This window comes from Palaemon carinicauda, chromosome 11, assembly GCF_036898095.1.
Source record: "Palaemon carinicauda isolate YSFRI2023 chromosome 11, ASM3689809v2, whole genome shotgun sequence".
Taxonomy (NCBI): Eukaryota; Metazoa; Arthropoda; class Malacostraca; order Decapoda; family Palaemonidae; genus Palaemon; species Palaemon carinicauda.
In genome coordinates this window covers 144,474,820-144,487,116 of record NC_090735.1, presented here as the reverse complement: position 1 = coordinate 144,487,116, position 12,297 = coordinate 144,474,820, and the positions used below count along the sequence as shown (strand labels likewise).

Below are 12,297 nucleotides of genomic sequence, written 5' to 3'. Positions count from 1 at the left end.
AAATTTGTACCATCGGCTCCTTATCAAATGCTTAAGCAATGAATCGCACTATGAAGGTAGATATCACCTAAGAAACGTCTTTAGAAACGTGCCCTGACGACCAAAAAGAAAAACAAGTGGAATTGCCCAGAGATGGACAAGTTCAGTACCAGTGACGCAACAGTTGCCTGCCAGAATACTGATGAGTCAGCCGTTGTACCAAGGATTTATCTAGTTTTAGTTGGATTAAACTTGACAACAGTGAATCCATTTGGAAATAGACATTGTTGTAATATAATTCTAATAATGTTTTTAATGAGATATTATAGCAGTTAATCGGAAAATAACGAGAACCGTAGAATCGAAGGAACCAGAAAATTCATGTTTTTCTTAATCAAGTATAACCTCAATTACAACACAAAAATTTAGCCTAAGGGCTGTGTAAAAAAGAATAATCAATCTGAAGCATCCTCAGAAACCAGATTTACATGCGACCTTCCAGATCAAATAAAGATAATACATTTGGCAAAGATTACTTTATAGATCCTCAGAGTGAATTTCTGGGGTTCGATATACTGCTAGTGAGCATATATGTATATATATATATATATATATATATATATATATATATATATATATATATATAGATAGATAGATAGATAGATATAGGTATAGATATATATTATATATATATATATATATATATATATATATATATATATATATATATATATATATATATATACACGAAAAGAAAAATTAAAAGATGACTGGAGTTATAGTACTTCCGTCCAATAGTGAGACCATTGATGTCACTATAACTCCAATAGAAATGACACAATGCCATCTATTGAGAAAAGTGGAAGAAACTCGTTTCCCAGTAACCCTACAACCTTAGAAAACGAAAGTATAGCCACAAACGATACTGTTTTGCTTCTATTCTTATTTTTATATCTATCATTATTCTACTTTATAACAAACGAAGCTTCTTAACATAGAATAAATTTTATGATCGCACTTGTCCAAATGTCACCGTAATAAAAAAGGAATTGGATAAATGAAAATTGTAATTATTGTATTGAGAAATGCTCGAAAAGTTATCACCTCTTAGCTTTCGCCCATGGTGAGAGTTTGTAGCCTATACAGTACAAACAACCGCCGTTTCAAACTGTACAGTTCGTTTATATTTCGTCGTCCTACGGCTCTATTACACAAATTATTATTTTGTAGAAACTAATGACACTGTTCGCACTGAACGGTTCGGTTTCCATTCGTCTTTCGTCCGGCATTCGTACGTACGGTTCGGATACGTTTGGAAGATATCTCCGACGTACGAAACGTATACGTATCAGACCGCTCAGTGTGAACAGAGATATGTATCTCTTTCGGTCACGTTGTGTTATTGGAAGGACTTAAAAATATTAAAGGGATTTTTTTACTGACGGGACTAATTGTCGGCTAATTAAGCAATAATGAATGGCGAGAGGTTAAAAGAGTTGAGGTATCAGGAGAAATTAAACATTTACTCCCTCTCTCCCTCTTTATTATTATTATTATTATTATTATTATTATTATTATTATTATTATTATTATTATTATTATTATTATTATTATTATTATTAGCTCTAACCTCAGTTTGAAAAGCAGAATGCAACAAGCCCTTGGGCCCCATTCAAGAATAGCAAAATAATAAAAAAAAAATGGAGGGGGGAGATAAACTATAGAAGATATATAAGAAAATGGAAATAACTTCAGTATAACTCTAGCTATGTATTGAAGAAATGCAATAATCAAGGCTTTGGAAACAAAGGTCAAAGAAGATCAAGAGAAGGCCATATCTTACCATACCAAACTTACCGTATGAAAAAAAGAAAATAAATAAAAGGAAGAAGAGAAAACTACGTAGGAATCTTACTCCAGACAGTAGAAGACCAAAGGTCGGAGGCTGTGGCGCTATCCTAGAAGTTGTAGTGGCTACTTACTTACGAGGGAGTCTAAGGCAAAGGCATATGTATTAGGCTTAGTTCTGTCAGATATAAGAAGGAGGATAATGTTCGAGGGATACAACTGATTATTCAGTGTGTGTGTGTGTGTGTGTGTGTGTGTGTGTGTGTGTGTGTGTGTGTGTGTGTGTGTGTAGGCAATGGAAAGAGCTATAATTACAGAAAGATTGAAGCCGTCAGACCAGTACTTAAATTATTATATAATTCTTTAGTGGTAGTAATGAAAGACTGGCTGATACTTCAACCTACCTACCACTTTTATATATTTCACCTTGTAGAGTTGTCATTTGATTTGTTATCTTATTTTTCTTCCAATTTAAAAGGAATAGATTACTGTGAAATAATTGATAATAATGTTTAATCCAATTAAACAGATCACATTCAAAAACTAAAAAATAGGGTATATAATGATAATCCGTCTCTGCTTTTCTAACATTTAAAATCATTTAAGAAAATCCGTTGCATTTAGCTCAAATCAATCGATGCACAATGAAATCCACAATATGAAAAGATAAAGATTACAAATTTCAGGTACCAAAGCCACTGTAACCGAACCTGAATTGCAGCAATGAATAATCTCCCTTGGTAAAGTCCCTCGACAAACCCCCAGAATGGCCGGGCTAAGATGATTCTGCCCACAGGCAATGGCTCTTTAGAAAATAAATAGGCAAGTGAAAAAAGAGATTTACTGCTACTCACGCAACTCGCTTACTGGACTTTCTTGGCCAATTGAATTTTTTTCTTTCTTTCTTTTTAGCCGGATAAGTCTGGTAAGATGGACCAGACACATTTAGACTTCTTTAAAAAAGAAATTTTGAGAATTTTATGATGATGTATTTATTGTAATTCTCTAAACTAATCAAAATAATTACCTTTCGATAAACGCATGTAATAATTGTCTCAACAGTCTCATTTTCCCTTGTTATTTTGACTCCTGAAATGGTACCGGGTAGTAAGTCGACTACGGACTGTAGCCAAAAGCTTGGTTAAGAATTGTACAAGACTAACAGCCATTGCCTGGTCGCCCTTGGGTAAGCGTAGGTATAGAGGGGCCTTGAGAGCTTATTATATGTACTGCATATATGTTCGATCCTTGGGAGATTGACCGGTCCTTGCCTCTGCCATTCATGAGCGAACTTTGCAATCTCTTCAGAATTTCCAAATGTATCATAATTGTTATTGTGATTTCAAGTAGTAAAAAAACCAATATGATGAATGAGATCAATTAAACACTTTAACAATAGATGTTCTTTGTTTATTAATACGAATAGTGGTATTCAATTCTTATTCATTCTCTTCTGACAGCATCATGATAAATCGCCTATAGATTAATTAGACGAGATTCCTGTCAATCAAAATAAGCGAAATGAAGAACTAATGAGATGAAATACTATGCAAATCTTGTGCAATATTTTCATAACCTTTGCATTTAATAAAGGCGTCTTTATTCTATGGTTTACCGGAAAGTAAAGTTATTGAAATTATATATCATGTACGTAAATAACCAACTACCTATTTAAGTAACTAAACCCTATAGCGTGATTCCTTTCATATATATATGTATATGTATATATATACACACACACACACACACACACACATATATATATATATATATATATATATATATATATATATATATATATATATATATATATATATATATATATATGTGTGTGTGTGTGTGTGTGTGTGTGTGTGTGTGTGTGTGTGAATGTGTTCTCGTTCTTCCTGTGGCTCAGCCACGGAATGAAGCCAGGGACAAAGAATGGCCCATGAGAGAGAGAGAGAGAGAGAGAGAGAGAGAGAGAGAGAGAGAGAGAGAGAGAGAGAGAGAGAGTTATACCTTTACTTTAGTTTGTGATTAACTGTGCATCTGATGAAGATTTGTTGGTCTTGAATCTAGTATACAAATGAAAATGATCAACTAATCATATCAATTGTTCGTCATTTATAATAAAAGGCTTTTACATAATAGCTTCAATGTTTCTTCATCCGTATAAGGAGACGAAGTTAAATGTCTCAAACGTAATGCCTACTGTGGACCACGTAATATATCTGAGATACCGTAATGGGATATTACAGTAAAATAGATTTCCAAAACAAAAGAAAAACGTTTGCCATTACTTATATTCGATTTTCCTTCTTCACACATGGATGCTCGCTCGGGTAGTGAGCGAATGACCAAACCTGGAGCCCTTTCGTAACCAAACTGACTTTCGCAATCTGCACTACTTGCTCCCACTCATGGAATTCCAGCTGCAATATTCTTGGGAATTTACCGCGTTTCGAATTTGCCATATCGTATCAATTCCCTCGTTGAAATTTCATGAACATGTTAAATAAGACATTTTCATTCATAATTATTCCTAGTTATAGAAGAAAGTTGATTCAGTATTCATAGGACCGACTAATTTCGCAAAATCCCTGTTCGTCCAGGCGGTGTTGGACAAAACTAGTTGGCAAAGATCAAAGAAAAAGGTGGTATCTGGCATCTCGTGGGATCTTCTTCCCTTGCAGGATATAAACATCAGAGCTTCTCTGGTCAGTGTCAAATACTCCGGCTGTTCTTCCGAGTAGCAACAATACTAAAGCTAACTAAGGTAAGAGTTGGGAAGATATAGAATTAAAAGGCTATTGTTTAATGTTTTTGGGCTTCTTAGATGAGACTTTTATACTTGTTGTTCACGGCAGTCTACTTCAAAAGAAATTATGAGACAAAAAAATGTCATTTTTCATATTGGCACGCCAGAAATTTTTATTGATAGCAAAAACATAAAATATCGATAATGTAATATCAAACTGTTTTTGCTTATTATGGATAAATTATCATATTGCCGGCTTCCATTAAAGTTCAATCATATCATACTTTTTAATAACTGTTTAGCAATTGAAATGAAGAATATTCTCATTTTATTTATTGAGAAGCAGATCCAACAAATAAATTTAAGACAAAAATATATTTTCTTAAAAGTTATTTTGGTAACCAAGCTTACATCTATAACAATAACAATATTTCTTAAAATTTGAATCATCCATTTTTATAAAATAACTCTGACTTCAGATATTAGTTTTGAAATACTATAGAGATGATTTCCATTGCTTTTCTATCTTGCCCCATTGAAAATAAATATTCAAAATAAAATACTTCCCTAAAACATGAAATTTAATTCCCCATCGGGATACAGAAGTTCTACATAAAATTCAAAACTATAGATATGCAACTAAAAGATTTTTTTATTTCTTTTCATTACAGCCAAGATGAAATTCCTGATTGTAGCCTCCTTCTGTGTTGTTGTGGCTGTTGCCCAGAATGCTATCCAGCCAAAACCAAATGTTCGAACATTGCCTGCTGAGGTCCGAAAAGGTTAGTATCATTCTAACTTCTTTCCACTTATGGAATTAAAAGAAAAAAGAGAGACTATTGGCCTAATATAAATTGTCAATCTCTAGTCAATATAAGTTCCTCCTCCAACTGTAATTGTTACTTTTGTAGCGAGTTTCACAATTAAAGGGGGATATTGATACCTGTAAATTTAGTAATCTCATGAAAGTAATAGATAATATTAAAGAAATAATTCTTATTTCAACAGAGGCTCCCAACCAGTGCTACGGATTCACGGCCAGAAAGGCCTTCGCCGTGGGCCAGTCTTGGTCCCTGACTCCCTTCTGTGGCAGAGCCACCTGCCTCCAACACGAAAACCGGCTCTTCGAAAAGGTGGAGGACTGTGGCTTTGAGCCAAAGCCGTCTCCCGGCTGCAGAGTCGTCAACGAAGCCGACCAAGCTAAGCCGTACCCAGCCTGCTGTCCCAGATACGAGTGCCAGCCTGGTGCCAGTCTCCAGTACCCAACTGAGGAGGAACTCAGGACTGCTGCACAGCAGGCTGCACAAGCTGCACAGGGCGCACAAGGATAATTTCCTCATCAGAAAATTTTCGATTAAAAATAAAATGATAAAAATAACCATATGTATAAACTGTACAAAGAACTCTCAACATATCTCATTCTGACGAACTATTTCATATTACTGAAATTTCATCTAGTCTCAATCGATACGATAAAATTTAAGTAATCTCATAAGAATATATCTATCATATCTTACCACATTATTCTCACTTTCTTGATTCTTCTTAAAATGTTACTCGCAAACTGATATGTGAAAAGTAAATTTTCTTTTTATATATAAATGCTAAAGTTTTTATCTATTTTCATAAATAAATAAATCTATTCAACTGAACAGCATTGTTTTCTATGCCCCTTTTATTATATAAGTAACCTTATCAAAGGAGGTTAAAAGAATAATAAAATTTTATCAATAAACTCGGAAAACGGACAAAAATCTTTTAGAGCTTTCACCTAATCGCAGAAATTCCAAAAATTAGCAGATTTGGAAAATATTTTTTGTTCTTTTTCTGAAATATTAAGACATGACTCAGGAACATCAAAAGCTGTATAATCAAATTATTTGATGAATATTCTGTGTTCGGGATTTAGGTTAAAACAAGGTAATAAATTTGAGACGGTATTAGAATAGATTTTAGGTTATTGATTATTCTGTTAAACTCCTAAAATTATTAGAATTGTAATAAAAAAAAACACTTTTTAATTTTTTGCAGATCATCTCAATAGATTGTGTCTTAGCTTCTTCCTATTAACATGGAAATTACCTTTCTACATTATAAGGGATCTCTTACCCCTGTATGATACTTTCTAAAAGTAATAAATAAAAAATGAATAACTACTTATAAAGATGCATATATAACAAACATTCAGGTATTGCTATTTAATTTCATTTATCGTAGTCATTGTTTGTTTGTTAGTTAGATTTGGCTTGATAATTATGATAAAATTAGTATTTTCTAGCCATTCTTACGTAACATGTGTAATTTTGTGGATAATATTCAAACGGTTCATTTAATAACCGTAAAGAATATTTTATTGCACGCAAAAAAAATGGTCTTCAGTAAAATATGAAATATAGTGAAAACAGATTTGTGTTTTAAATAAAAAATAAACCACTGAATGAGTGATATTGCTTCCCTGAAATGTAATCAAAGTGCATTATAGTTTGAGCATCTTTCTGGAATAGTTTCTCTATGATACAAAATACAAAGATTTCAAATTACAGATACCAGGGCCATAGTATTCGCATTATTGTAGTATTAATAGCTGACTTATTCCGTGGACCAAACCCCTGAATGGCTGGGCAAAGACACTTGTGTGAAATAACCAATAATTTGAAAAGAAAAAATATATGATTTCATTTACAACGAAGACGTAAATTTGGCCTTTCCCGAAACACTGGAGTTATTTTCAATTATTTATTTATATATCTAGATACTTATTTGTCACTTTAATCCTGTATAACATTGTTTAAGTAGAAGTCGATGATCTCAAAATATATGAGAATGTATTTCATCCTAAAATTATAATGCGATTACTCACTTCCTATGTCATCAGAAATTATTTGAGTAATTTCTGTTTAAACATAAAATATCTTAAATGAGAGCTGTCGAAAATTATATACCTATAGTTAATTTTTTTTAGTTAGGCAGATTAGCACCGACTCGGAAGGGTGCCCTTTTAGCTCGAAAAGGTTTCCTGATCGCTGATTGGTTAGATAAGATAATTCTGACCAATCAGAGAGCAGTAAATTTTTCTGAGCTAAACAGATACTGCTGCGAGTCAGTGCAAATGCGCCTCATTAAGAAAAATTGAGTATAGTAGCTAGTCCATTGTGGTGAGTCAGACATTAGCAAAGGCCAGCCCAGCATCTTCATTTTGGAAATGCTGAGAACCTACATCCACCTTCTCCAATTCAAAAGGCATGCACTGGATACATGAAGTATACATATATAAACACATGTTTGTGTATTTACATATGTAATATATACACTATATATATATATATATATATATATATATATATATATATATATATATATATATATATATATATATATATATGTATATATATATATATATCTATATATATACGTATATATATATATATATATATATATATATATATATAATATATATATATATATATATATATATATATATATATATATATATATATATATATATATATATAGGTGTGTGTGTACTTAAACTCATATTAATGAAGCTTTGAACGAACTATGGCATTGATTAAATAATATTATTAGCTCTAAATAGCATTATATTTATCTATTTGTTCACCTGTACAATTGATTATTGACTTTCCTTCCTCTTTTATTCCAAAAAAAATTAATGATACTAGTAATAATACTTTCGTTTTACAACTGCAACATCTGTCCACACTATCATATATATATATATATATATATATATATATATATATATATATATATATATATATATATATATATATATATATATATATATATATATATATATATATATGAATCAAATGATTATATGTATAATCGCCAAATATGTCCAAATCACTATACTTAAAGGACTGAAAGGGGGTTAAAGTTTGTTTGGCGCATCCGAATTAGAAGTGAAAAAAATAGGTGCATTGGAAACAAAAGGTTGGCCACCCCCCTGGTGTAATTCATACATATGCTAGCCCTTTCTGTTTAACAATATGGGAATAAAAAGTCTTCCCATTTCTTGTAGTACATTCAATAATGTGAGAGCCTTTTAACTGAAGTATTATTTGCCACAATTTCCAATGTCATAAGTGGAGGTTTTGAACATATCGATGGTGATCCACAATCTAATCTATTTCTGGTTGTAAAATCTTAATGTATTTGAAGCTTCGCTTAAAAGGAGAAGAAAGGGCATAGAGAAATTATAAATTTATCATTGTATGCAAGTTCTTTCTTACAATCATCAAAAAATAGAATTTCAGAAATTTTGAGAGATGTAATCGCAAAATTGAATGTATGTATAGCTTTGCTAATACAACGTCTTCCGATTTTACAACTGTTTATATCCGAGTTGCTAGATAGTGTATAATTTACCTTTTTCTTTCTTAAGCAAATACGCTTATCGAATGTGTTTTTCGATAGGGGTTCTTTAGCAGCCCTTTTTTCCCCTTTTTAATCATTATAAACAATAGAAAATTACAATCGGTATTCATATCCTGAGAAAAGTGTAGCCTATATAGATCTTCGGCACCCGAAATATAGAGTAATTCCCCAGGTATATTTGTGACGAAACGCGATGACTAACAGCGCCTATGCTGTGCGAAGCCTCCTGGCAAAAAACAGGTTTAAGTCCCTCATCATTCCACGGCGTTCGTTCTTCTCTGATTGCCTAGAGCTTGTCTCCTGGCCGGGTCTCATAGTTCATAGTCCCCTAATCATCCACCCGGGTACCCTGAAAATGGAATAAAAGGAAGAAAAGATTTTGGTCTTGATATGTTTATCCTCAGCCGTTATAGCTTTCCATATGAAATGGCATTGTTAGTTTCAACATACTTTTATTAATAGTTGACATTTACGACAAGAATTAAAGTCTTGCTATTCAGAAAAAAATAAGTCGATTTGAAAATAAGTATTTTCAAGATTTGTGTCTAATATATATTTTCAGGATATTTATCTAAATTAATATGGTTTTATCCCTTTCTCATCTGCAAATCTAACTTTCTTTTTATGCGAATGTTGCTATTAAGTTTTGGACTGTGAAACGTAACTCCAGTTTGGGGTATAGTTCATAATTGTTAAGACCTTCTTAATGCTGTAAGCTCATCACGGCATAAAATTCTTGAATGATTCATATAACTTGAAACCGCCTGTCAACGTGTAACCTAATTCAGCAAACCAACAAAACATTTTTGAGGCGTTAAAGAAAGCAAAGGAAAAATGGCATGATCTAGAAAATTAATCTTTTCAAAAGCTGAATATATTCAATTCGAAGAGCCACTATCCTATTGTGTTATTGGAAAAGTTTACAGAAGTGATGCATAAAGAATTTATACACAAGAATGGTTTTATCCAGTAAGACTCTTTTCGTCGTTTTATATGCAAAAGAAAAAAAAATTCTCTACGGAAAAATTTGCCAGCCTTATCAAACAATCTGGATCATTTGGTAAGACAATCTATGTAGATTGATAACTTTTTAAGTTGCAAAAAAAGAATCGGATTTTAAACAAGTGATTCTACATGTAAAAATACACACATATACACACAGAAATATGTACTATATACGCTGTATATGTATTTATATACAGTATATTCATGTACACAATCATTTTCACAGGCATATATACATACACACAGACATGTGCATATATATATATATATATATATATATATATATATATATATATATATATATATATATATATATATATATGTATATGTATATAAATGCATATTTGTTTTCGTAATATGCATGCATATGTACATACATTTAAACATTTGTGAACATATATACATATATGTGGTATATATAAGTATATATATGTATTTGTATATATACACACACACACACACACACACACACACACACACATATATATATATATATATATATATATATATATATATATATATATATATATATATATATATATATATATATATATATTTTCTTTTCTGCAAGGGGATACTTTAACGTGGTGAAATAGTTTGTGTATTGCCATGATCAGCAAAGCAGTAGGCTTCTAGTCAAGGCTACCCATAATAGGTTGGTTTGCTGTGAGCGATCAGACGAAAATCCCCTACTAACACCAATCCGTACTAGCCAGCGTGGTGATGAAAACTGGCCAAACCACATACAGTACTTGAATAGACATATATGAGGTCTTTGTCCTATAGTGTTATTTTACACACACATATATATATATATATATATATATATATATATATATATATATATATATATATACTGTGTATATATATATACTGTGTGTATATATATATATATATATATATATATATATATATATATATATATATATACATATAAACTGTATATATATATATATATATATATATATATATATATATATATATATATATATATATATGTATGTATGTATATACACACGGACATTTTTATATGCATATATGCATACACACGCGCACACACAGACACGTATATATCTATTTACATATATATAATTGCACATATATATATATATATATATATATATATATATATATATATACATATATATATATAGTAGTCTACATAAGGGAAATTGAAAGTTGTGTATATGTAGAAATGCTCAACAGTTTCGTCCGCTGATGGACCTCTTCTTGGAGCGTTTATTATGGAAAATAACGCTCCAAGAAGAGGTCCATTGGCGGACGAAACTGTAGAGCATTTCTACATATACACAACTTTCAATTTTCCTTATGTAGACTACTATATACTGAGTTATCTTTGTGCTGAGGAAGATTACATCTGTAATATACATATATATATATATATATATATATATATATATATATATATATATATATATATATATACATATATATATCTATATATATATATATATATATATATATATATATATATATGTATATATATATATATATATATATATATATATATATATATATATATATATATATATATATATATATATATATACGTAATCTAATGTAAAATTACCCGGCTTGGGGATTTTGCTTATTGCAGTCATTTTACTTGGATCAGAAGCAGGTTTTATATTACAACGCAAAAAATATCCCTTACTTCACGTCAACTGCCAGTTTTTGTTGACCGCTTAATGGCCAAGATAAAATTCACCATTGAACAACCAGGTGTCAAAGTAGGTTTTGACAACTCTCAATCATTGCAGTTCATGTATAATTGAACGTATATAAGAATGAATATACATTATCTACATACATATGCATATATATATATATATATATATATATATATATATATATATATATATATAAATATATATACATATATATATATATATATATATATATATATATATATACATATATATATATTTATATATATATATAAAGAGAGAGAGAGAGAGAGAGAGAGAGAGAGAGAGAGAGAGAGAGAGAGAGAGAGAGAGAGAGAGAGGGGGGGGGAAAGATATCATATAAAATATTGATGGTCTTTTATGCAACGGTAAGATATTATTTTAGTGCCTATATATAAACATATATAATTATATATATATATATATATATATATATATATATATATATATATATATATATATATATATATTTATATCTATATACATACAGTATTCATACACACACACACACACACACATATATATATATATATATATATATATATATATATATATATATATATATATATATTGTACAGTATATACATGCATACAAATAATACTGAATATATGTGTAGG

The 12,297-nt window shown here is 30.5% G+C and overlaps 1 protein-coding gene across 2 annotated transcripts; it reads left to right on the top strand.

Annotated features, from left to right (window-relative positions):
* Positions 1 to 4,523: 4,523 nt before the first annotated feature.
* Positions 4,524 to 6,074, top strand: LOC137649811 (uncharacterized). 2 transcript variants are annotated; one of them, XM_068382757.1, is made up of 3 exons: positions 4,524 to 4,585; positions 5,239 to 5,349; positions 5,576 to 6,071. In XM_068382757.1, exons 2-3 carry the CDS (start codon positions 5,244 to 5,246, stop codon positions 5,896 to 5,898), a joined length of 429 nt encoding a protein of 142 aa, XP_068238858.1. In that variant the 5' UTR covers positions 4,524 to 4,585; positions 5,239 to 5,243; the 3' UTR covers positions 5,899 to 6,071. The 2 variants fall into 2 exon arrangements, with proteins under 2 accessions (XP_068238858.1, XP_068238859.1); XM_068382758.1 differs by lacking the exon at positions 4,524 to 4,585 and having other exon boundaries at positions 5,576 to 6,074.
* Positions 6,075 to 12,297: the final 6,223 nt, after the last annotated feature.

What these genes read in the sequence shown, in the direction of transcription:
- LOC137649811 (XM_068382758.1), top strand. Translation starts at nt 5,244, where the DNA reads ATGAAATTCCTGATTGTAGCCTCCTTCTGTGTTGTTGTGGCTGTTGCC. An exon ending in GCCTGCTGAGGTCCGAAAAG is followed by an intron (nt 5,350 to 5,575) that starts GTTAGTATCATT and finishes TTATTTCAACAG; the next exon opens with AGGCTCCCAACCAGTGCTAC.